Source organism: Hakea prostrata, chromosome 10 (assembly GCF_041222555.1).
Source record: "Hakea prostrata isolate BN-2017 chromosome 10, UWA_Hpros_2, whole genome shotgun sequence".
NCBI classification, from domain to species: domain Eukaryota; kingdom Viridiplantae; phylum Streptophyta; class Magnoliopsida; order Proteales; family Proteaceae; genus Hakea; species Hakea prostrata.
In genome coordinates this window covers 13,527,761-13,555,210 of record NC_142609.1, presented here as the reverse complement: position 1 = coordinate 13,555,210, position 27,450 = coordinate 13,527,761, and the positions used below count along the sequence as shown (strand labels likewise).

At 36.8% G+C, this 27,450-nt stretch overlaps 1 protein-coding gene and 1 pseudogene across 1 annotated transcript; both read right to left on the bottom strand.

The window, feature by feature from the left end:
• Window positions 1-956: 956 nt before the first annotated feature.
• LOC149001997 (pentatricopeptide repeat-containing protein At1g80270, mitochondrial-like) lies at window positions 957-17,790 on the bottom strand. The gene is made up of 3 exons (XM_089136576.1): window positions 17,395-17,790; window positions 16,202-16,796; window positions 957-2,479 (listed from the first exon to the last, which is right to left on the bottom strand). The coding sequence occupies exons 1-3, from the start codon at window positions 17,427-17,429 to the stop codon at window positions 1,229-1,231; spliced, it is 1,881 nt and encodes a 626-aa protein (XP_088992702.1). The 5' UTR covers window positions 17,430-17,790; the 3' UTR covers window positions 957-1,228.
• Window positions 11,319-14,334, bottom strand: LOC149001998 (uncharacterized; annotated as a pseudogene).
• Window positions 17,791-27,450: the final 9,660 nt, after the last annotated feature.

Below are 27,450 nucleotides of genomic sequence, written 5' to 3'. Positions count from 1 at the left end.
AAACCAGAAGGAGAAGAGAAAGGACAATTAAAAGTGTCATCCGCCATAAAATGAAAATACGATGTACATACCAATTCATTTCTAGAAAATAATCAAAAACATAAAGGTCTTGAACAAAAAATTTATGCAAGGGATTAGTATCTTTTTTCATATCACCAGGTATGAAAAAACATAGAAAGAAGAGTATGCATTAAGTGGAAGATAATAACATCACTTGTAAACAAGCAAGAAGTTCGAGAGAAAACGGGAGGAACGAAAACTATATCCCCTTGTAACTCATTGCTGCAGCTGCATGATTTTCCCAAAGAAAATCAAACGAGTGAATCACAAACAAAGAGATAGAGAGATTGCACTTACCTAGAAGCCTCCATTGATGGCTAGAATCTAAAACCCCAAACCCACTTTGAGCTTCTAGTGTTTCTCAAACTAGAGACACTTGATGGGTCATCAACGGATGCATAATCGATAACCAAGCATCAAATAAGCACTTAATCAATACACTAATTTTGACCTTCAGAATTGCTAAATCTTGCAATTTCTATTGAAGAAACTTTGCAAGTGACGAATACCCAAAAAACTTTTTCCGTCTCCCAAAAGTCTTCACTCTCTTCCTCCCCCATTGGAGGACCATTAAATTATCTACCCAAATATCCCTAAAATTGCAAAGCAATGGAGAAAACTAGGGAAGAACCAGATAAAGGTATGGTGGCAAAAATCCTTCATTTTTTTTTTTTTTTTTTTTTTGGTAAAGCAAAAATCCTTCAGTTACATAATGGAAAAGACGGACAACAGACATGGCATGTAAACAATCCTACATTTGTAACATTCCACTTCCTTACCCATTAACCAATGTAATGCTCACTCTTTCTTACCCTTTTTTTTTTTTTTTTTTTTTTTTGGGGGGGGGGGGGGGGGGGAGGATGTAGAAAAGTAATACTCATTCTTTGAAACCCAAGAAGAACACCCTTCATTCTACTTTGATATCACCAGGGAGAACATTGAAGCAGTTGAACCAGTGAGGTAAACACAGAAACAGCAGAAAAATTGGAGCTATGAAACTAAGCTTAGGAGCAAGACAGAAGAGTACCACCATATAGCTCTGTTCAGCCCACCCCTACACTTTGAAAACCTAAAATTTTTACATGATACGAAACCCCAGCATAACCCAAACCAAACATATTATACCAAACCAGGTCATGTAATACAATCAGCTCAATTCGCCATATTATCAATCAAGCAGATCGACCACTGGATTCTTTTTGAAGGCATCTACTTGGGCCAATTTTGCTGCCACTGCTTTGTTCGGGAATATGTTGTCAGCTTTCATCCTTTCCCTGAACCCATACGCTGGAGTCTTGGCATTCAAATAAGACTGAAGAAGAACATCAAATGGTCGGAGCCGACCAACATAACCCGCCCGTTTCAACCTGTCGAACATCTTCTCAGCATTATGGAAATCACCCCTTTCTGCATATTGGTCCATGATTATGATATGAGAATTAAATAATGGTTTCACTTTCCACGAGCTCTGCTGAGCTGCCTTTTGCATTATTTCATCTGCCTTCTCCACCTCCCCAGCCTGTACATAAAGCTTTACGAGCCCATCCAATATATATGGATCAATACGGCATCCACTATCAATCATCCGCTTTGCGAGATCTTTTCCTTTGGCCAGCAGTTTATCCCCTGCATAAACCTTCAATAGGGCAGCATAAATCTTTGATGACATCTTCCAAGTAGTGAACGTCTCTTCAAATACAGCTTCTGCCTCCTCTACCTCCCCAAGCTTACCCCAAGCTTCAATGGCAGCAACGCACTCCTCGAGCTGGGGCTTTGACTGACATGCCTTCCAGACTCTCCTTATATCATCAGCCTTGCCAAGGGCTGCATAAAGTGAGAGTAAACTCCTGCAGGCCCTACGGTTCTCCTTCAGGTTGCACCCCTCCATCTCCTTCAAGACTGCCTCTGCCTTCTCATTGAGGCCACAACTTATGTAATGTTTTGCCAGCACAAATTGGGTAAAGAAATCAGGTTTGATCCCTTCAGCCTTCATAGTTTCCAATAACTGCTCCATCCCTGTAATATCATTGGACTGCCCCTTTGTATCTATTAAAACGCTGTACGTGAATAGAGTAGGCTTGACATTTTCTTTCTCCATCATCAACAGGACATCTGCTATCTTCTTCCTGTCAAGCCTCTTGTACAGGAGAATCAACTGGTTGTAAGCAAATGTTGACAAAGGAAAACCCAGGTCACTCATTTTACTGAAGACTTCCTCTGCTTTCTTTCCATTTGTAGTTGCAACACAGTTAGCTAAAAGGGTTCGGTATACAGTCTCATTCCTGAAGGGTTCTGGGATCTTCCCAATGTACTGCTCAGCATTATTAATGCCACGTACTTTGGCTATCAAATCAACATGAGAAGCATAATCACGTTCAACAAAGTTGAATGACTCATTTTCCTCCAACCAATTTGAAACCTGCAAAGCAATGACATATAAGCAAGAGTGGAGATGGACATTAAAATCCTTATATATAAAATATCAAGGAATTGAGCATTGAATTGAGCATTTCAAGATTGACCAAGAATGCCATCAACGAGAATCAAGCAGCTACTTGGCATAATGGTTGTGACTAGTGAAAAAAAGACAAAAAAAAGGTCAAGGAAGGGCAGAATAGTGATTCCCACTAACTTGGATTACATCAGAGGTCAGCTCTGGTTTTATATTTGTTTGCACCAATCACAAACGAGTTAACATGAAAAGATCCATGTACAAAACCTTTGTAGTTGGGAAAAAGTTTTGTTACATTGAGTGAGCTACAGCTACTTGGTATATTTATATTCAAGTGTAGTGATTTTTCATAATTGCCAGCATCCATTCTAATACTTCTGGATTTGATGAACATAATTCAGTGTCAAAAGACTTCACTAATGACCATCCACCCCCACCCATACCGGGGAAAAAATCAGGACAAAAATACTGAAAGGCTCCAAGAATGCATAAGCCACATCCTACCAATGCAACACAAGATGCCCCAACCCATGGCTTTGCCAGACTCCCAAACTTAAAATTAAAGCCCAACCCCCCCCAAACTTAAAATTAAAGCCAAGCACCAGAAAGAAAGCACACAAAAAACATCCAACTAATCAAACCAAGAATCTGCACCCTACAAACATGTGCAAATAAGAAACTTCAGGAACTGACACTTTATCCCTGCATCCACCCCTTTGCATACCTACTGAGACCATCCATTAGGGGTTTAGATATATGAACCAGCAACAGTTAGATTCACCAATCTTAAATTCTTCCTACCCTGGTAGACTTGATCACACGTTGCTGAAATACGATGAAACACAAATCAATTAACCTCATTCAGCGAAACAGTTCAGTCTGCCATCTCCACCATCATTTCATCATTTCATAAATCTAGGCATCAGACACCAAAGAAGGAATATATCACGGTACACAAACGGTAACAAAATATTACCTTTTTCCAATAAAGCAACTACCTAGGGTAGCCATAGACCCACAGGAATGGTGGATGACCCAATTTAAGAGCTGAGAGGCAGAAATGTAGATATATATGGAAGTTCAGCATCCCCTTAGGTGAATTACAGGAGCAGGGTAATCATTAAAAAGTTTAGAAGAGCTTCTGGATTTGATATTTCTGAAGAAAAAAGAACCATGCAAAGAAAAAGTCGAGGGTTGTGTAATGCAATACTATATACGAATTGGTTTACCATAATACCGATGCTAACAAAAGTGATTGCTAAGCTTTTGTAGCAACAGTTTACCACATCTGGAGAAAGAGAAAAATGCGGAGCAGGAAAGGAAGATCTTATAAGCAAATCCGAGCATCAATAGCCTTTTGATGTACTGGGTCGGCTGGAGCCTCGCGGGGGGGGTTCCGGAGTGTTTCAATTCGATGAATAACATTATTGATGAGAGAGTTTCAGCACGAGATCAAGGATGCAGTACGGTATCAGGGTTTTACAGTGCAGGGAATTCCTGTGGCAGCTGGTTATTTGCATTCTTCCAGTCAATCTTCGCCCACAAGACCCCATAAACTGGCAGGCCATCATCCCCTAGCATTCCTCTTCTCTCCCCTCCATCACACCTAAGCCCAATCCCCTCCTATACCATTTGGTCATTCTTCTTCTTCCCCAAAACCCTAAGTTCCATAACTTCCCCACCACCAAATTCCTTACCATTTTATAATCACCACCCCCAACTCCCCCATGGCACCCGAGTCCAAGTTGCAGCCCTAACTACCCCCTGAAAACCCTAGAATTTGGAACCCTAATTTTCCAAAACCCCATAGCATTTCAAACTTGAAACCAAAAACAGCAAGGACTGAATTAAGGTTTCAATAACCCAAAGCCTAAATCCTCTAACCGAACCTAGTACACCCCACTACAAACCCTAAACAGCTTGTAATTCCCTTAGCCATAGGGTTTGACAAACCCTAATTAGACTGTTGATTCCTTCTTTGATCTTGGAACTTGCCCACACCCTGTTAAGGCTACATCAGAGTGGTATGAGAGCCATGGATGAATCAGCAGAAGTTAGGACTTAGAGATCATACAAAATATCCTAGCAACTAGGGTGGCCCAACTGGAACACCCATGCAGAGAAGAGCAGAACAGCTACCTGCCCTACCTCCAAGGGTGAATTCCCAGGTAGTTATCCCTATCGTGGAAACTCCAGTGGGAACCACAGAAACAGGGAAGATGCTCCCACAGGTAGTCACACAGAAGACAGAGGAATGGTCACACCCAGGCTTCCAGATATGACAACCCTATTTATGATAGGAATGAAGTTGACGAAAGACCTCCCCGAGGAAGACCTTACCATACACCAGTCACACTAGAAGAGCACATCGGATCCTAATTTAATGGAGGACAAAACCAATGGAGAGATGGAGCCTATCACAAAGTCAAGCTCAAGCTCAAAGAATTCTATAGTCCTCTTGAATCCCAGGCATTCGGATGATTATTTAGACTGGTATGATCTGCCAGAAAATAGGGAGATGAGGTTGGCTCGAACCAGGCTAGTAGGTGCTTCCCAAGATTGGTGGGACACAACTGAAAGGGAACAGTAATTTGAAGCTAGAAAATTCACTACATGGAACCAGATGAGAAGGGAATTGACAGAAAGGTACCTGTCCGAGCACTACAAAACCAGCTTACAGGAGCAGCTCCATACACTGAAATTCTGTCGCTGACTATATACACCATTTTGACTCCCTAGCATCTAAAACAGTGACAGACAGCAAGCTTTAGAGTATGACCCAATTCAGGCTTGGCCTAAAATATTAGATCCGGATGGCACTTAAGAGTGACAGATGTACATGACATAAGGGACTTATTTGACAAGGCCCTATGAGCTGAATCCTTGCTGACCCAGAAGAGATACAACAATACAGTTCTTGACTCTCCACAACCCCTAAAGCTCTCACACCAGCCACCACAAAGTGTTAATCCTCCTAGAGCAGACTACAAGGGAAGAGGCCCTACCCACAGCTGCAATCCTAGAGACTGCTACTACTGTCATCAGATGGGTCACTTTGCCTGAGAGTGCCCTCAAAGAAGGGAATATTGCTGTTCTTGATGCCAACCAACAAGATCTTGGAAAAGAAGTTATTTACCCCCACTAGAAGCAAGGTTTAACATATCGTGTATCGGTTAGGTGATTTTAAGAAACATCTCATTTCCTATTGTATTGTATCACAGTCACAGATACGTGAAAATTGAACAAAAATGGTCAAAATGCCTATAGAAATGATCTAATATAAATGAAAAACAACAGATACAGTAAATAGATAATCATTCTCTCATGCATAAACGAGTACAATCTCAGATGCCCCAATTTTACGGTTATGTACTCCTTGTACATTACAGAAGAGCACATTATATATGGGCTTCCTTGTGCTTGATGAGTGTGAATGAAACGGTTAACCTCTGCTAGGGATAACTGCCAAGTTACAGAGATTTGTAAAATCTGCTGAACCTTTTTCCATCTCCATGGGTTGGGGTCCTAAGATGCTTTCATTGATAGTTACACCATAATCTTGTGAGGATTGCATAACAGCAATAAGTCTTTGCAGAGAGCTGCAAACCCTCATTATAGGCTCTCAAATACAGCTTATTTGCAACTCATGTCTTAGCATCTTTGCAAAAGAGTGATCAGCTATTCATATGTCAACTCATTTGGTGAGACATTATGAACTTTCATCCTGTGGAACCATTTAAACGTGTTGAGAAACACGATTTTGGTGGAATGGCTTATTAATTAGTGTAATCTTAAGCCCTCTATTTATAATAAAATGAAAATAACACTATTACAAAAATATCCTTACTTGGGTAACAAGAAATAGAAACTTACATGAACAAAAACTCTAATAAAGTTGAACTCCTAGCAGAACTCAACCAACATTCCCCCTCAAGTTGAGGCATAGATATTAGGCATGCCTAACTTGCCTACAATAGGAAGGAAATCTCCTTCTTTCAAACCCTTAGTGAAACCATCTGCCACTTGGTCTCCAGAACTCACAAAAGGCATGCAAATAAACCCTTGTTCCACCTTTCCTTTGACAAAAAACTTGTTAATTTCAATGTGCTTAGTTTGATCATATTGCACAGGATTATTAGCAATACTAATAGTAGTCTTGTTGTCACAATATAGCATCATAGGGTTTGGAACTTGGATTCCAATATCTTGTAGCAAGCCTTTCAACCATAATAGTTCACAAAATCCATGAACCATAGCTCGATATTCAGCTTTGGTACTGGATAAAGCTATCACATTTTGTTTCTTACTTCTCCAAATAACTAGATTACCTCCAACAAAGGTACAATAACCTGAAATTGACTTTCTATCTAGAGATCCAGCCCAATCTACATCAATGTATGCTTCTACTCTTAGATTATCAGTGGGTGACAAAAGTATTCTTTTTTCAAGAGTTCCCTTTAAATATTGTAGTATTCTGATAACACCTTCATATGAGTTAAATATGGATCATACATGAATTGGCTCATTATCCCCACGGCATAAACGATGTCTAGCCTGATGTGGGACAACTAAATAAACTTCCCTACCAGCCTTTGATATCTTCCTTTGTCCACTGGTTCTCGCTCTTTTTAAGTTTAGCTCCAGCTTCAATAGGGGTATCAACTACTTTACACACCAACATTCCCACTTCTGATAATAAATCTAGGACATACTTTCTTTGGGATAGAAATATACCCTTCTTTGATCGAACCACCTCAATCCCTAAAAAGTATTGTAACTTCCCTAAATCTTTAATCACAAACTCTCTACCAAGAAAGTCCTTCAACCTTTGAATTTCTTCACCATCATTCTCTGTGATGACAATGTCATCCACATAAACAATGAGAAGTGTGATGTTAGTACCCGACTTCTTGACAAATAGTGTATGATCAGCATTGCTTTATTTGTACCCAATAAAAGTCATTGCCTTCAGGAGGCGTCCAAACCAGAATTTAAGAGACTGTTTAAACCCATAAATTGACCTCTTCAACCGACAAACTTTCCCTGCAGTGTTGTCATCGGAGAAACCATGTGGGATTTTCATATAGACTTCTTCCTCTAACTCTCCATGTAAAAAGGTATTCTTTATGTCTAGTTGGTGCAAGTTCAAGTTTTTGTTCATAGCTACAGACAACAAAACTCTGACAATGTTCAGTTTTGCAACAAGGGCTAAAGTCTCCTAGTAATCAATCCTATAGATCTGGATAAACCCCTTTGCAACTAGTCTAGCCTTCAACTTGTTAACTAATCCATCCATATTTTGTCTAACCACAAACACCCATTTGCAGCCCACTGGTTTTCTTCCTGGAGGAAGTGTAACCAGCTCCCAAGTATCATTTTTCTTCATTGTCTGCATTTCCTCTACCATAGCTACCTTCCAATCTCTTATTAGTATAGGCTTCCTACCAACTTTTAGGACCAGATATAAGATGATACAAAGGATATAAAAGCACAGTAAGAGTCAGACAAAGAGTCATAAGAGATATATTTAGCTATAGGATGTTAAGTACAAGATCTGACTCTTTTTCTAATAGCAATAGGAAGATCAAAAGAAGATACCTCAAGGGGAACAGTAAAATCTGATTCTAGAGAGAGGAAATTGAAGTGGTAATGTGCCACCTTTCTCCACCTGCTTTAGTCGGTTGTAATTCTTCCTCTGATAAGTCTACACCTTATTATGGTCAATCTTGTTTTGAAAGTCCACAATAGTGTGCCTCACAGGAGTGGTCTCCCTTTGACCAAGTTCTTCACATGGTTTAGAAAACGGAGGGGGAGAATTAGAGTCCTCTGGTATACTGGTTGAAGTCTCCCCCTTGTCAGGAAACACTTCTTTAACTCCTAAGTTGTGTTGCGGTGGTGTGATAGAAAGGTCTCGGGTTGGAAAGAGCACCTCTCCTCTAGGACTCTCCCCCTGGAAAGGTGTATAGTAAGGTTAAGACTCATTAAAAATGGCGTCCATAAAGACAATGATTTTTCTGGAAGGAGGATGATAACATTTGTACCATTTCTAAGTAGCAGAATACCCTAGAAAAATGCAGTGTAGGCCACAAGGAGCCAGCTTACTTTGATGGGCGGTGATTTTGGCATAACAGACACATCAAAAAACCTTTGGGGGAATAATAAATGAAGAAGTTCCTTATAAAAGCTCGTTAGGACATTTAAAATCAAGTATCTTACTGGGCATCCTATTCATAAGGTAAGAAGCAGTGAGGATAGCATCACTCCATATTGATCAGGGACATTCATAGCAACCATAAGTGAATGGGCTAGCATCACTCCAATATTGGTCAGGGACATCCATAGCAATCATAAGTGAACGGGCTATCTCTAAAAAATGCCGATTCTTCCTTTTGGCAACCCCATTTTGGGCAGCTGTATCAACACAATTGGTATGTTGTATTATGCCAAAGTCAGAGAGATATCTCTGAAATTCACCATCAATATACTCTATGCCATTGTCATTGTGAAGGATCTTTACAGTGGCATTAAACTGAGTCTTAATCATATTATGAAAATTACGAAAACATCGAAAATGTAATTTTTTTTGTTTTAAAAGATAAATCCATGTAAAACGAGTGTGACAATCAATAAAAGTAACAAAGTATCTATGGCCAATAATAGACACACGTCGGCAATGGCCCCACACATTAGTATGAATTAGTCCAAAAGGAATAGATTTTCTATTATAAAGAGAAGGCAAATAAGTAGAACGAGTCTGCTTCGCAAAAATGCAAGCATCACAAAAATAAATTCTTTTTTGTTACAAGAAGAAACTAAATCGGAAAATACTTTCTTAAAAGTTTCTAGAGAGGGGTGACCTAGCCTACGATGCCATTCTGTTGAAGGTCTGATATTACCAAATGGACCTAATTAGGAGATGCAGTTAGAGCAGAAGTAGATTCTCCAATTGGCTCCAACAGATAAAATCCATTGTCTAGTTTACCATGTCCAATCTCCTTCCCCGTTACTAGATACTAGAAGATATAGTAAGATGGGGAAAAAGTCACTTTACAATTCAAGTCATATGTAAGACTACTGATAGAGAGCAAGTTAGTAAAGAAAAAGGAAACGTGTAAAACTTTAAACAAAAAAGTGATGGAGAATGTTGAATGGTCCCTTTTTGAGCAATGGAAGAATAAGAGTCATCAGCAATTCGAACTTTTTTTTTTCCAAAAGTTGAAGCATAATGTAAGGAAAGAGAAGATGAACCTGTCATATGCTCCGTGGCTCTTGTATCAATGATCCAAGGAGCAAAAACTGAAAAAACATGGTAGCCTATAAAAGTTTTACCTAAAGTAACAAGGTAGGAGTTGGTATGGGCAGTGGAGGAAGCAGTAGTAGAGGTTGTACAGGCAGCAGAAGACTACAAAATATGTCGCAAAATAGCTAACTTCTCCTGTGAAAAACCAATGTCTGCAGAGGGTGTTGTGGAAACTATCTCGAAAGATTAGCTTTCGGTTTTTCCCATCTTTGTGCTCTTTTCTGTTTAAAATCAACAAGCTTCCCATGGAGCTTCCAACAATTAGCCTTGGTATGATATGGTTTGTAACAGTGCACACACTTGACAATCTCCTTAGCTGAATAAGATTTAGTGCTAACAAACTGTAAGGTTGATTTTTCCACAATAGGAGCATGACGCATGGCTAATTGACGGCTTTCCTCACACTGAACAAGGGCATAAGATTGTTCTAGTGTAGGAAAAGGAGAACAATTTAATACTTGCACTTTGATCTGATCATACTCCACATTCAAACCTACCAAGAAGTCATATACCCAAATCTTATCAACATGTTTCCTATAAGTAGTCACATCATCTAGATTAGTGGGGTAATAAGCCCCATTATGATCCAACTCCTGTCAAATAGATCGCAAGTCAGCATAATATTGGGTCACAGTCAGTTCCTTTTGGGTAGTCTCATGAAGCTTCTTTCGTAGCTGATAAACCTGTGCATCATTCCAAATTTGGGCTGCAGTATCAGGTAATAGGTATCCATGGGCAATATTTGAATTTATACATTTCAAAAGGAATGACATAATAAGAGTCATTCGAGATCCATTTATCCTGTGAAACAACTGTGATAGTAGGTTTGATAGTGGTGCCCGTAATGAATCCAACAAGTCCTCTTCCGGCAATAGTCAGGTAAGCAGATCGAGACCAGATCAAATAATTTGTTCCATCAAATCTTACCGAAAGAGGATGAAAAGTGGGGTAATGTTCAGAGCCATAGGGAGTAGTAGTACAATCGGAAGTTGTCATATTGAAAAAATTGTCTACAGTTCTTCAATCTTCACCCTTTCAAAAATAATTGAAACATCGCAGAATGCAATAGCCAAACCACGATTTAAAAGGTGCATATAAGGAACACCATTTTTTTCCTTTCTTTCCAAAATATGCAAAATTACAGAAAAACCCTTGAAAATATGGAAAATTACATAAAACCCCTGAAAACATAGATAATTACAAATAGACCCTTGGAAATATGCAAAATTACAAAAGGCCCTTGAAAATATGAATAATTATAGATAGGCCCCTGTAAAGATGAATAATTTCATATAGGTCCTTGTAAAACTGTAAATTCTCAATAGAGGCCCTTCATCTATATGAATTAACAAGTAGACCCCTGGACTAATTTGGTCCATACTTTTGGTACAAGGCATGATTTTGGTTCAAGGGTTGAGTATGTTTTTAAGGAGTTATCGTTTCAAAACTCAGAAGAAGAGATGTAAGAGGCTATAACGAAATCGAAGAAGAAAAATATGCCAGGAAGCTATCGTTACAAAATCAGTAGAAGCTTTCAGAAATCAGAAGGAGAAAATAGAAGAAGGCGGCAGAATATTGTTTCAAAAATCAGAACTGCGATGAAGTTTGCGATGGAGATGGAGTCTGGTTTCAGAAATTCAGAATATCGTTTCAGAAATCAGAACTGCAATGGAGAGGGAGTCTGGTTTCAGAAATTCAGAGAAGAAGAACCCAGAAGAAGAAGGCGGAATATGAAATCAGAAGAAGAAGAAGGCTGAAGGTTTCTGCGATGGATTCTAGGACTAGGTGGTGATGTTAGGTTGCAGGGGAGGTTTCGGTTTCAATGACAGAGTAGTTGCAGCAGCCCTTTTTCTCTTTTTCTTTTTCTTCTTTCGCTTCCCTAATCGGACTTAGGCTCTGATACCATGTTGAGAAACACGATTTTGGTGGAATGGCTTATTAATAAGTGTGATATCAAGCCCTCTATTTATAATAAAGTGAAAAGAACACTATTACATAAATACCCTTACTTGGGTAACAAGAAATAGAAACTTACATGAACAAAAACTCTAATAGAGTTGAACTCCTAGTAGAACTTAACCAACAAAATGCATACTTCCCACGTTGTTCCTTGCACACCCAGTGATAATGGCATTAAAAGTAACAACAGTTGGTCCAATCCCACCTGAAACCACCTCTCAGATGATGGAAGCCACCATATCAGACCTTCCCTGTCCAGCATAAACTGATGCCATGATTGTGTATGCATACGCTTAATACCCACCTTAAGCATACGTTCCCATACCTGAATAGCCTCATCATAGAGATTCCTTTTTCAAGGGCACTAACCAACGCTCGATATAATACAATATTAGGCTTTTGACCTTGCTCCACCATCCTTCAAAGTATCTGCACAGCTGCTGAAGTTTCTGATGCTTTGGAAGTTCCGAATATTATTTTTTCAAATTGGAACAAGCTAGAAGAACAGAATGTCATTCCCAAATTCCCAGTTTTAGGCCTTCATCTTCCATCTTATTAAGCAACTGAACATCCCATCTCCAGTCCTTATCCCTTTTCTCTTAGCAGCAGAGGACAGAAATTTGAAAAATGTAAAACAATTAATTCATGTGATAGGAAATTTGGCTTTGGAACCTTGTCTAACAAATCTTCATAAATCTCCAAAGCAGCTCACCATTTCTTAATCCTTGCCCATCAACCATATAATATGATTGCAGACAGATAGATTAATATCAGATTCCCTCTCTCTCATCCCATTATAGAATTTCTCTTCAACATATAATGACCTTCATGTGTACAATCCCAAGCAAGGCACTCTTATTCATCCTATCCTGATTTCAGACCAGCCTAATTTATTTCAATAAGAAGCTTCAGTACATTGTTGCAGCTCAATTCCTTCACAAGCACTGTCACATCACTTGGTAGCAAATTCAAATGATGACCTCAAGCTTAATTAACTCAGTTTCCCAGTCTTCATCCCCAACTCTTCCTATCTCCCCCTTACGATATTTTTCTGCTGCAACTCGAATTTCCCGTGGCTCCGTCTCTCCAACTTGTCACTAGGCGAGACCACCTCCCCCTTCCCCCACCCCCCACCACGAAGCTAAAGCGATAAATATTGGTGATATCAATATGCATCGAATCATTCAGTCCAGTATGCATCGATTCAATCAATAACTGTCGATACAGATCAATGAACAGTGAACTTCTAAATTTCTGCGTATTGGCATACCATCCGTTGTGTTGTATCGACCGATATGTATCGCTTTGTTTTGAGTTTTAACTTGTTTTAAGAAAAGATGCATCATGTGAATCGTGTATCATCTCAGCGTGTGGTGGCCGATACATTGAGAAACGAAAGAGACAATGTGGAAAAACAAAAATTTAGAGGCGTATCAACCCGAATCGCATCACAAACCTACAATACAGCTATGCATCGGCCGATATGACACAATACAGAACAATACTTTGAACCATGACTAGAAGCAAATCCAGAAGACCTCTATGATGAAGGATACTTGGACCAAAACTCTTACATGAATATAATTCCAGCATCAGAGGGAAAAGGCTGGAAAAGGAGCTGCATTTTCAACACCAGATTTAAGGTAGGCAAGCATCTAGCACAAGTAATAGATAGTCACAGCAGAGTCCGTGTGATGTCTGAGGGTTCTGTCAAAAAAGCTGGTCTGAAGACTGAAAAACATCCCCAACCCTACAAAGTATCCCCCCCGAATGGTGCCAAGCTAGAGGTTTCTTTGAGATCTCTGGTGCCGATCAACCTACACTTATACTCTAAAGGGAATTGGTGTGATACTGTTCCCATAAGGTCATCAAATATTATTCTCGAGAGGCCATGGGTTGTACGACAATGATGTCAACATCGTGGGTCAGGGGAATAAATGTAAATTTGACCTTAAAGGTCAGAAAATTGTACTCCTACCTTAAATTTGTCAAAAGAAATCCAGAGCAGGCAAACCCTCAGGAAAAATCAGAGAAGTTCAAGCCCCAAACAATAGCTCTTGGTTGCTCCACCTAAGGAATTTGAAGGAGACTCCAGCATATGGTGCAGCTACCTCAACTCACAACCCCCATTTAAGACTCAATTGAGGAAGTTCTCAATGACATGCATAAGACCACTCACATCAAGTGGATCAAGGAAAAGGCACTCCAGTTCCTTCTACATCCGGAGGTGGAGCAAATCTGTGAGAAGGCCTTAATTGCCACCTACCTTAGGTTCTAAGCATTCCCACAATACAAAACCCACCACTCAGTAGCATTATAACAAAAATCTTAAGTTATTATTTATTAGATAATCTAATAATTTGAAAATGTAATAATGGTTAGGAGCTATTGTCTAACCAGGATCACTGGGTGACCGACCTTGCACAATAACATTTGACCCAAATGACCCAAATGCATCCCTCAAAGCTGATCTACAATCATTTGTAATAATGGTTAGGAGTTATTGAGATTACTAACCTTTTTCAAAGGGAACTCCTAACTCCTAAATATCTCACCTCAGCATAATGGATTGCAGCATCGGGTTCAGTTCCAACTTCGCCACCACCTTCTTCAACGCTTTTATCAATGCTGTATCTAACCCCCAAATCTTTTGCTCTATCAATACTAGGGTTAAGATAGTAGTAACTTTATCAGAATTAAAAGAAACACATTTTCAGGCTACTGACTTCTATATTTTTTGCCTCTTGTTTCAAAAGCCAATAGCAATCACTGAAAAAAGAGACAATTGTCAGAAAAAATTTACAGATTCAAGAAGACAACAATCAATTGAATAGGCAACGCCTGTGAAACTATCAAATAAAAGGGTATGTAAGGTTCCACCCTCTATTTATTTTTCTTGAATTTCCACTCTTTTTCTAGAGACCCGTAATTAGGTCAGATCTATGCCAACCATTGGATCTGTCCCAAACTTTAGGAACCCCATGCCCCCAACCTAGTGACCTTCCATGCCAATTTCAGCCCTATCAGACCAACCAAACCCTAGTCTAAGCTCTAATTCCTTTACAGCTATAGATTCCCAAACCCTAACCCTAAAACTGTGAAACCCTGATTTGAACCTCAAGCTAAAAGGTTGGTTTCGATAAAATCAAGGAAGAATTGGCCCTCATTCACTTAAAGCTGTGGCACTCATGCACTTGGGAGGTTCCATACCAATGCTGAGAACACTATTCTCAATGGAAAACAACAAAGCAAATATTAATCTTAATCTATTAACTATTACATGAGTAGGGGCCCATTTATAGCCTTTGTGTTGCATTTATAGTTGAACTCGAATGGAAAACTGAACTGATATATAACTCAAATAATAAGTACTCGCCTAATAAGGACTATTTAATTAAGAGCAAATTGCACCGACACCTCAAAATGGAGGCCTTAAAGCACTAACACCCCACTCTATGTTTAAAAAACACAGAAACCCCAAAACTGAATTTTCATTGGACACATTACTCCAATTTATCTGAAAACAGTTTAATCACTGTTTATTTTCTTTCAATTTCAAAAGTATCCCTATAATAAACAGTGTCTTAACGGTTTTTAGTGATAAATTGGACAAATATATCTAATGAAAATCTAATTTTGGGGTGTCTGTGTTTTCTAAACATAAAGTGGGGAGTCAATGCTTTAAAGCCTCCATTTTGGAGTGCAATTTGCTCTTTAATTCATGCGTATCAGATCCCTGAAAAGGATTAATTAATTAATGAGTATTAGGTCTCTGATAAGGTCTATTTAATTAATGTGTATAATTTAAACCAAATGAATGACCTATTCTCATACTTGGCCTAGACATTGAACTAATGGGCCCATATGATAGGGTCATAACTACATAAAACATATGAAACAAAGGGTTAACACCCATATCTATCAACCCTAGGTTGATTTCAAAAGAAATAGGCCCATTCAGGGTTGCACCTGCATCATGAATGGATATAACTCTATGAAAGCATGAACCAGCCAGATCAATATGTCCATGGAAAATTTCACAAATTAAATAATATCACAAATCAATCTGGTTCTGATGTATTATCTAACCATAAGATAAGCTAAAAAAGGTAACAAGAAAGTTAAGCAAATGTTCACAACTTCTAGAAGCCATTATATTTTAAAAAATGGAAATAGAAGTAAATAAAAATGTTCTGGTGAGAACCAGAGTTTAACATAATGGCAGCTGATCCATTTAACATTATTTTAGAATTAAAAGAGATAATTTTTCGTGCTACTGCTATCTTTTTTGCCTCTTGTTAGAAAAGTCAATAGCAATCACTGAGAAACAATACAATTGACAGAAGAATTTTACAGATTCAAGAAGACAACAATCAATTGAATAGGCAATGGCTGTGAAACTATCAAATAAAGGGATACGTAGAGAATACCTGCAAGGCCTTTCTATACAACTTGCGCTTCCGAAACTGAAGCATAGAAAATGATATCTCAGGCCGTTCCAAAGGATTCCCTTCCTCAACCCACTTATCAAGGGCACTTTTTATATGTTTAGAATTTCTAAGTACCCTCCATAAATCCAGAGACCTTTTCTTTGACTCCTCATCAGCCACGCCAGTTTCAGTATCAGGCAAGTGAAGCTCATCCCGAGAAACTTCAGCTAAAAACTCTTCAGAATCTACATCTGATAGTTCTGGCCCAGAAGCTAACTCCTCAACCATTGCATCCCCTGTGGTGTTCTCTTCAATGGAATCTGTGTTCGCTAGTGTTTCATGCTCAGAGAACCCATTTTCCAAGTCTTCACCATCCTCACTACTCTCAGTGCCAGCTTGAGAGGAAAAACAATAACTCCCTTGAGGAAGCCGCAAATGAGTTGATGAAGAATGGTAACACCGCTTTAGAAGAAGGTACCCACTACATACCGACTCAGCAGGCTCACTGGTCCCCACGGCAATCTCTGTGTAATCACCTTGTACAACTAATTTAGAACAAGAAGCCCGTGAGGCCCCTAATCGGCATCCTTGGCTCCTGAGGGTGTAAAAAACATAACAATTAGAAGCTACTAAACATTTTAGTTCTCCATAGCAAGTCTACACATAATCCATTAGGGGAATCCAGAAAGAGAAAAAAGAGAGGGCAATTGAAAGTGCCCATAAGATGAAAACAAAATGGAGATACCAATTCATTTTCAGAAATAATCCAAACATAAAGTCTTGAACGGAGAATTTACGTAAGGGGTTAGCATCATTTTTCATATCACCAATCTATCCATCCTTCACAACCATGAACAGAGAGTAGAAATGACCAAGTACATAGACAGAAGCAACTGGAGAAAAGTTTGCAATAAATGGAAAATAATAATATCAATTGTAAACAACCAAGAAGATTGAGAAAACACGGGAGAAATGAAAACTATATCCCCTTGTAAGTCACTGCCGCAGCTGCATTTCCCAAAGAAGATCAAACGAGTTAATCACAAACAAAGAGATAGAGAGATCACATTTATCTAGAACGCAAACTAAATAGGAGAAGCTGGAAAACAGAGGATTTCAGAAGTTACTTATCCATGCGTAGCCAAACACTTAAAACCCACAAGTAGAACAAGAAATGGAGCTAAAATCATTACCTGAGAGGATTAGCATATCTGCGAAGTGCCCACATGACGATAAACCAATGGTAACTGAAAAGAAATTGAAAACCAAAAATGCTGAACCTATAGAGGATCGACAGTATTGATGATGCCCGCCACCCGCTGGTTCTCACTGATATTCTGAGTGCACAGCGAACTCCATTGATGACTAGAATCTAAAACCCTAAAACCATAAAATCCGTTCTGCAAATTCCAGGTTTAAGCTTGATCCCGTGGAGCTGCACCTTATTTTTCATGCCTAGAGCCACTCTCTAGCCCTTAGGGCCTTGGCCATTTCAAACCGGACCTTCTACAAAAAGGAAAAAGCAAAAATTCATTACCTTGAATTGTAAAACTCTTTAGAAATGAGTCAAGGATATCTTCTACAAAAAACGAAAAAGCAAAAATTGATGGATATCTTGCCTTTCCGAAATCTGTTGCGAGCATAATATTATGCAGTCAGATGTTCTATTTTCTTTTCTTCTACCAAAAAAAGGGAAAAAAAATGTTCTATTTTCATAAACTAGTCAATAACATTTTATTTAAAATAAAAATAAAAAAAAAAAAACCTCAAGATATGTGGCAAAAACGTAGATACCAAACAAATACGTCAAATTTACATAAACAACCCAAAACGTCATATAATGTTGTATAATGGTACACTCCATTAATATTTTATGTTAAGTAGTGATTAGATAATTTAATTTTCAAAACTACACTAATTTCTCATGTGGATTTATTGACTTTACTAAAAAAACAATCATAGATAATAATTACTATTGCTCTCCTTTATTACTATTATATCTCCTGTATTTTTCAAAATTATTAATCCAACCTTAAACTTTGTCTACAATTACTATTGCCCCAAAATAAGTTCTGTTAGTTTATTGATGATGTGGCATCTTTATATTTTCTCAAAAATCCCAAAATACCCATTTACTTATTTATCATTTTATCAAGTTACAGTAGTATCCTTAATGAACTTTGGAGAAAAAAATATCTATAATCTGTTTTGTTCTCAAAAAAAAAGAAAAAAACCAATAAATAAAGAATAATTGAATAAAATTCAAATAAAAACTAATGAGGAAGGAAAATTGAATTCAACTCAAATTGAAAATTGAATATCACCTAAAATATTTTCAAAATAAATGAAGTTTAGTGCTAGTGGGGAACCAAATAGAATTTGGATTTTGGTCATTTCTTTAATTCAAAATAAATGAAGTTTAGTGTAAGTGGGGAACCAAATCGGATTTGAATTTTGCCTATTTCTTTAATTCAAAATAAATGAAGCTCAGTGAAGGCAGGAAACCAAATCCGATTTGGATTTTGCTCATTTTTTTAATTCAAAACAAATGAAGTTTAGTGAAGGCAGGAAACTAAATCCGATTTGGATTTTGCTCATTTTTTTAATTCAAAATAAATGAATTCAAAACAAATGAAGTTTAGTGAAGGTAGGGAAACCAATTTGGATTTGGATTTTGCTCATTTCATTAATTAAAAATAAATGAAGTTTAAGGTAAAATTGATATTTAATCTAATTTTTATAAATGGGATAGCATGATCTTTTGATTTCTTAATTTTAATAAAAGGCAAATTAGACATTACATATTTAAACTTATCGGCTACTTAATCCCGTTATAAGGAAGTGGGCAACATTAATTTCTTAAAAAACAGGATTTTACTAGTAATCAAATCAAACTACAGGGAGGCAATGGTAATTATCTCCTTAATTTATCCTTGAAAGTGGGAATGTTTTACGTATCAATATTGTCACTTTCATACTTGTCGTATTTTGCTTTTGCAATTAATGAATGTTTTAGGCATCAAGATAATTAATTTCCATCTTTGATAATATTTGATCCTTGTAATTAGGGAATGTTTTAGGCATCAAGATCACCGCTTTCATCCTTTGCTGATGGGTTCAATAAAATATCTTTAGGATTGAAGTTGTCGATTACCACCCTAAATCTTGGTTTCTTCAAGCCCTAAAAACTATGGTGTTCTATCCCTTTTGTCCTCCTTGTGGTAAATTTCTGTGTAGAAATGAATTTTATATAGCACACATAGAAGCTTTGGAAGTTGCTAATTAGATTGTCAAGTTTCTCTGAGTCCTAAGAGGAAAGGTGTTTGCCAAATCTTTTCAAATCCCCTTTTTTTCTATTCTGTGAATTGTCTATCAATATCTTCCAATAGTTATCAATTCCTTCCAACTCCATTAGTGATGTAAAATGTACCCTTCATTATCCTCAATACAATTTTTTTTTATTAATGTTTAAATGCAACTTGGATAAGAAAATAAGTTAAATAAAGAAAAATAAAAAAGATAGAAAAATCTATTTATATTTAAACTTTATGGTTCTAACATAAAAAGAGATATTTGCCAATTCTTCATACTTATGGGGTTGTCTCTACTCTTTACATAGATATTGGGGTTTCCCTATTTTTCATAAAAAAACAAATCTAATTTAGAACATGAGGAGAATAATACAATCATTTCTTCATCTATAGACATATAATCATTGTATATGGATTAATAGTTTGGGTGTTTTGAGTGTTGAATCACTATAAGTATAAGAGGTGAGCTCCTTAACAGGTAATAAGTTGAGGAATTTTTTTTTTTTTGTTCACATTCTTTCACTATATATTTTAGGGATAATTACTATTGCCCCCTTTATACTTTGGTTTTATTACTGATCAAATCCCATTTTTGTGAAATTACTATTGCTCCCCTCACTTTTAAAGGTGTTAAGTGGCTGTTAAAATCAAATATGAAATGTCTATTTTGCCTTTAAAATTAAGAAATAAAAAATATGGCATTACCCTCATTTATAGAAACTATATTGCATGTCAATTATAACCTTAAAATCTTATATTTTAGAATTAGTTTTGGATTTAGTGGGACCACATACTTATGATTGTTGAAACTTTCACGTTCCATTTAAATTTTCATAATCACCATGATGGAAGTTTTACAAACAAATTAGCATATAAGATATAATTGATAGAAAATTTGGTAACATACATAATGATCAGCATATATTAGGTGATTTTTAATTTTCAGCTTTGAATTAAATTTGATATTTCTTAATATTTTAGTTTCTATTAATTACATCTTTCCTTTATTTGGTGGTTTCTTTTAAAAAAGAAAAGTGAAATTAAAGTTAATTTTTTCCTATTAAGGGTAGTATTATAACTTGAAAAAAAAGTAAATAAGTAAAAAGATAATTGTAGGATTATTTTTGGGATTTTGAAAAAATATATAAATGCCTTACATTATCGATGAAAATGATGATCACAGTATGGTTTTGATCTCCAAATGGGCTCACTCGCTCATTAAGACGGTGAATGTATTCCCCGACAAACGTTCAAAGAAGTTGGAATATGTAATTATTTTATAGAATTTATTTGAGTGGATTAAAAGTAGTAATATAAAAAATCCAAACAACACAAGGGTATTTTTGTCACAAAATTTATTACACTAACTATTTTAACATTTATTAACATTTGTTCTTCAGTAGGGACATATTAATCTTGACTTTTCAACTTTGACCATATTAATCTTGACTTTTCAACTTTGACCAAACCTCCTGCAAAGCCCTTTAAAACTCGTTGGTGCTTATCCTAACAACGAATGGACAATATGGTGAGAAAAACAACGAACGGACAAGAAAACAAATAAGATTAAGAGAGAAAGAAAGAGAAAATCTCAATTTGGAGGATGGAAATGGCCAACAAATAGTAGAAGAGGGAGAAAGAGATCCAACATTGTTGTAACTAGCAACAAGTGTTTCTCTATTGTGTGGTTGGACCAAGTCGGTTACTACAAGATCCCACAATCCAAGCTACCCAGATTCCAATAATAAACAATCACGATCACTGTAGTCACCTTTAAATACCCCAGAACCATTGATCTCTGTTCAACGTAGAGAGAAGAGAGAGCTAGAATGGCAAATAAAGCATGTAGATGTTTGTGATGTGCGTGGTTCTCCTTTCGAACTATCTGAACCTACCAAAGGCAGAGGCTGAGTTTGGATACATCACCTGTTTGAAAGATTGTCTCAAAGAATGCTTAGGCTCTGGGTTGGGCCATAACCCTTGCGAGATGAAGTGTGATTCGGATTGTGGAGCCAAAGATAAATATGGTAAGATACACTACTCCAATCTCATGCACATGAAACCCTGTTAAGAGTAGATTTGAAATGAAGAATGCATCATTTGGTGGTTTGAGTCCAGATCCTTTTCACCCAGGTGCACGGTCCATCCCATTTTTCTCTCCCTGACATAGGTGGGCTTGAGTGGCCTGCGTCAAGTTGAAGTTGAGTGTGAGAGGGAAAAATGGGTGGATTGTGCACCTTGGTGGAGAGGATTTGAATTACATTAGCTTTCTCTCTTTTTTAAGGTTCATGCTTACTACCAATTAAAAAAAAAATGAAACTGGTCCTCGATGATTTATCGGGCCGGGCTAGACTTGACCGCATCTAGCTGGATCTGCTTGTGCAAAAGGCTGGACCAAGTATGCCTGTTGATTGTTCGGGCCAAGCAAGGCTAGTCTCAAGCACATACGAGACGATGTCAATTTTGGTTAGATTGACTCACATCTTGATAGGCACTCGATGGGCTGAAACATTGGAGCTAGACTGACCTACTAGTAACCATGCTAGGCCTATGCTGACATATTTAGGAAATATTTGAGATCCTTGGTAGAAAACTATACTTCCCTTACATCCCTCCATCACATTTAGGAAGGGGATTCATTTCTAGTTTACATTGTTAGTGATCAGAAGCAAGCCCTCCTCCTAAATATGTGATGGAAGAGATATGAGGAAAACATAATCATCTACTTCTTCTTTTTTGGTTTGCCAACCCCGGTTTCCAAGGCTTTGCCTTGACTAATCCGGTGTTCTACCCGGGTTGCACACCTGGTTGTGGTGGGTGAGTCTCCCAGTGGGGCTTTTTGCATCCACAAGGTTTTGTACCCGAACTTTTGCTTAAGGGGACCAAGCTGCTTACCACTTGGACCAACCCCCGTTGGTCACAATCTTCTACTTCTATGGATTGAAAATCCAAACTCTTTAGCACATGGATTAGGTCTATATGGGACTTTAGTCTATCAGGTTCTCCCTCCAAAATGAGGGGAAAAAATCTTATGCTTGGTTGACAATAAGTGTAGGAAAAGATACAGAATAAAACATAATAAAAAGAACCATGAGGAATGTTTAATTCATGTGTTTATCTCCCTAATGTTATACTTTATAATGAGTTTCCCTCTTCAAATTAATAATAAATTGCATTTTTCTCTCATTATGTAACCATTTCTTGCTTAAAAAAAATGTAATCTTATCCAGCTTCCTATGATTCAAATTTGACAAATAAGGAGGGAATGAATTAGGGTTTATATTATCCACTAAATATTAATTGTAATTTAAATAGTTAAACCTCTAACCCATTTAATGTATTTGTTGAAGCGAGATTGAAGGTGCATTTTCCTTAATAACAAAATATGTACCAATGTTAATGAATAAGATGGTACAACAAGACACATCAACAATGAAAGTCATATATTTTGACTTGAGATATTGTAATAGGCCAAACAAAGTTAAAACCTGTTCACATTCAATTTTGTAATAGATTAATCTTGAGGGGTGGCTTATTTGGTAAAATATTCAATACTTTTATGTAGGAGGTTGGGTCCCCTCAGGACTAGGAGAAAAGTTTCACCTTACATTGAAATTACATATGACAACTACCCCTTGAGGAGTACTTAAGATGCTTGTAAGCTAGCATGAACAAAACTCAATTCCAAAAAAATTGTGCAATAGATTTTCCCACAGGTGAAATTATTGGATATTAAAGAAAGCGATTTATGTATCCAAATAATCTTCATTTGAGGCATCATTAATAAATAATAATTTAATTTATATACTATAATATATGATTATGATTTATTTTTGGTCAACATCATCAAACCAATTATAATGGAGGTTCAAATTACAAACCTTTTTGGTATTGTTGTCTCTATATAAAAGGATGTCACCAATGTATCATAAACACTTCAGCTATTGTCACAATTTTACCGTTCTATGCAATGGCTTTCCAGTACAAACAAACTGAAATGAAGAAGAAAAACATAAAATACATTTTTTTTTAGAGTCTTTTACATGGACTCCTTATTCAGATATTGAGTTTCCTTCTTACCATATGGTGAAAAAGTGTCTAGGCCAAGGAGAATATTGTTTTGCAAGAATGTCATTAAACTCATTTAATTGAAACCTAGATATGCATTTTTCTATAATGAGTGAAAGGATTCCCCTTTGACCCATCTTCTTAAGTTGGGTCTTGCTTGGATGTTGCGCAATAAATGCTCATTACAATACAACCTATGGTCAAAGACAAAATTTTGACCATTTTTGTCATAGTTAAATTTTACTAAAAAAATATTCATTTATGTGAAACCAAGCAATATAGAGTAAACCAGATTTTGTTATGACCACAAGTTTTGATCCAAACCATCTACACCATGAAGCAATTCGCTCCTAAGTCATATCTCTCTTGTGAGTTCTCAGGTCAGAGCCTAGGATACCGTCAATCCGCAGCGGCAAGGCTTGCTAGGGAGAAACTCAAGAAAACCGTCTCAGATCAGAGCATGGGAGACAACTTGTTAGATGTGGTAATGGCTGCCAAGAAGAAATCCGAAGAAGTCGTCTCTGTCCTCCCAAATCTCGGCAAAGCTCAGTCTACTTCAACCCAATTGCCACCAGAAGCACCACCAAGACCATTACCTCGCCGGGAATTTGATTGCGACAACCAAGGTAGATGTAAGAACAGATTCATCGACGCGTTTGGTAACACCATAGATAAACCTCAAGAAGCAGAAGAAGCTGAACAGGCTAAAGACAAGGCCAAAGATTTGCTTAAGAAAATCAAGCAAGCAGAACAAGGTAACAGTTTGGGATTCTGCAAAGCAATGTTTAGTGTTTACCCTAATAATTATTTCAAAACCATGCATGCATGGCTTACCAACAGCTTTGTGCTATTGTTGTTAGGGTTGTTGTTGAACCCAGAAAGTCGCCAGACTGATTCGTTCCAGAGAAGTAATTTGTTGAAATCACTTCTAATGGTTCTTTACAACTTGGAGCCTCAAGCCACTAAGGTAATCTCTCTTTCTTCTTCTTAGTAGAAATAGGTGTTTTTATGCACTTTTCGTTAATGGTTGATTGTTTATGCAGGAGATTTTTGAGAGAATGAAGAGGGAGAAGGAAGAAGGTAGACGGAGCGCCGCCACCACTGCGACTGCAAGTGAGAAGGGTGGTATGAGGACATTGAAGGAGTTGAGAATTCGAAGAAGGTTAACAATTCCACGTCACTACAGGAAGCTTTCACGCCCCACAAACATATATTGATATCTCATATTTAGTTTCAGAGCAGCGGCTGACATGGCATCGCATCTGTAGCGAACGGTCAAATGGGTTCAAATCGGAAACATGTGCAAAATCCCATCACTTACGTGAGTCGATTCATTTGAGATCCAATTGGAAGAAAGATGGGTGAAAGGGAATTTCTTCTCCCACCTCTATAAGTTTAGATAGGACAAATTTTTAGGGTTTCAAATAAATGAAGGTCCTCTATGAGGGCATTTTTGGACTTCTAACTAGATAAAGGTCTTTTAAGTATGGCATTTTGTGAAGCAATGTGGAGATGATGTTAAAGAGCAAGAAGGTCAATTTACAATGATGAGTAAGGGTAAAATGGTCATTTTATGATGACTCTTAAAGATCTTTTAACGGTGTAAAATTTAGAGGGCATAATGTTTGATTTTTTAAAGAGTGCTTTTTGTTTAGTATAATTTTCATGGGATACATGCAAATTACCTTTTTTATTCTTTTTTCTAGCACCACAAAATATAACTTTAATATAAATCTTACATATTTGATTTTTTTTATTTTTTTTTGTCTATATTACTTTTTTAATCCAATAAATCAAGCGTGGGAAATTTTTGACTTTTTATTCCTTAAGAGGCAATAAAATATTCTAGGTGGCCTATTTACTGGCCTAAAACATTTTCTCGTAATATTTTAGCTTTTTTTCTTAGCTTTCTATTCTTATTATGTGATTATGCTTGAATTTCTATGGAATAAAACCAAAAAATTTGACCCAAAAAAAAAAAGAGATAAAACAAAATAATTTCATAAACTAATGAGTGATAATATTATTTGATGATAAGGCACTGAAACTAGGAAAATGGGAGTTAAAAATTAAGATATGAATATATTATGTGATTATTTATATATCCCTTTCTTAAATGAAAAACATTATATATTGATTGCTTAGCTGGTGCTCCCACATTTTTTTGTGTCTTATTACTCCAAAAAGACAAAAAAAAATCTATTATATATTTGTGGTTTATTCAATCAAGGAAAGGAAATGATGGTGAAATTAAATGAAAATGACGTCGAAGTGATTGCAAAAGGCAGGGCTAAATGAAAATCCATGATAGTGGAGGAGAGAAGCCCTACATTGATGGAGCACAAAAGTTCAACGAATAGTGTGAAAAAACTGGAAATCTACAATGTAATTTTTCCTTGTTCGTTCTATCTTGTGCTGTTGTCAATGTTTCAACCACTTTTGGGATTCTTATTGAGTGAAAGATGAGTAGAAGATATAGAGCATAATTTTGAAAACTTTTTTTTGCTTCATCTATAAAACATCGAAAATTGAATGACATGGCATGAGATTACAAAATATATCTTATACTTGATTATTTTATTATCGGTTCATTTTATGTCTTGCATGCCTTGGATATATCTTACAATCCCTCACTGATCACTTATTGTCTTTTCATTTCAACCACCCTTATCTAATTGTGCACTTAACTATGGCCTCCCAAAAAAAAAAAATTGTGCAGTTAATGTGAGAAACACGCTTAATACAAAATGATTTGAGACAACTAAGAATTTCTATCTAAATGAAATTAATTAGACAATTCCAAGTTTATCAAAACATTTTTGTACGTATACAAAAGTCAACATCTCAAGTGCATGTTTCTTACGAAAAATAACAATCAAATACACATAACTAAAAATGACAACAAAAAATATCTGTTTTCTTTTTTAATCACTAGCCCATATAATAGCAATTCAACTTCAGTACAACTGTGTTGCCAACTATCTGATTTCGATCTCGACCGTTGACAGCAGATACTGCACATTAAGATAGATCCTTTATTTAATTTTACTTATTTGAATTGTCTTGATGTAGTACAAAGTTGTACTCTCTCTCTCTATCTTTAGATCTAATTTCATGGAAAGTACAACAATACATGCAGTACATGAAGTAATAGGCTTTAGAAGCTCTAGTTTGTACTGGCTTTCAAGTTTTGCTTTGCACTGCTACTTATAAAATCTGGTTTCTTAGTTATCATCTATTAGCAGAAGAAGAAGAGGCGGAGTTGTCCAACAGGGGTTGCCTGAGACCACATGAAACACCATTTGAAGCGGTTCTCCTGCATTGTTATTGTGTATTTATGTGTTCTCAGGTCGCCCCTGCTGGACTTTTTCTTCGCCATATGATTTGTTTCAGTTTCTCCTTATACAGGTTCTGCAAATCTCTCGCTTTTACTTTTTTTTCTTCCCTCATTTTAGAGTTGCATTTTGATACGAATCCGACGGTAGCTGGAGCAGCTCAAAAAGATCCTCCACATAGGACTAAACGAATTAACAAGTATGCGTTTGGTAACGTTTTCCGTTTTGAGAAACCAGTTCTTATGCAAAACCATTTTTTAATGTTTCTGTGCTAAAAGACCGTTCTTTAGTTGAAAATGGGCGTTTGATAAATCTGCTCTAAAAATATTTTTAAAATACTAAATAGAATATGTTAGCGTTTTTTTTTTTTTGGTAAAAAATAAGTTGGTGTTTGATAAACTTGTTCTAAGGCTTCAATTTGAACCAATTTTATCACTTTCGTTTCTGTTCTTTGGTAAAAACATCTTTTTTATGTTCTGCAAAAAGCGTTCTTTAGAACACTTTTCTGACTGGTCCGTTCTTATTGAACAGAAGA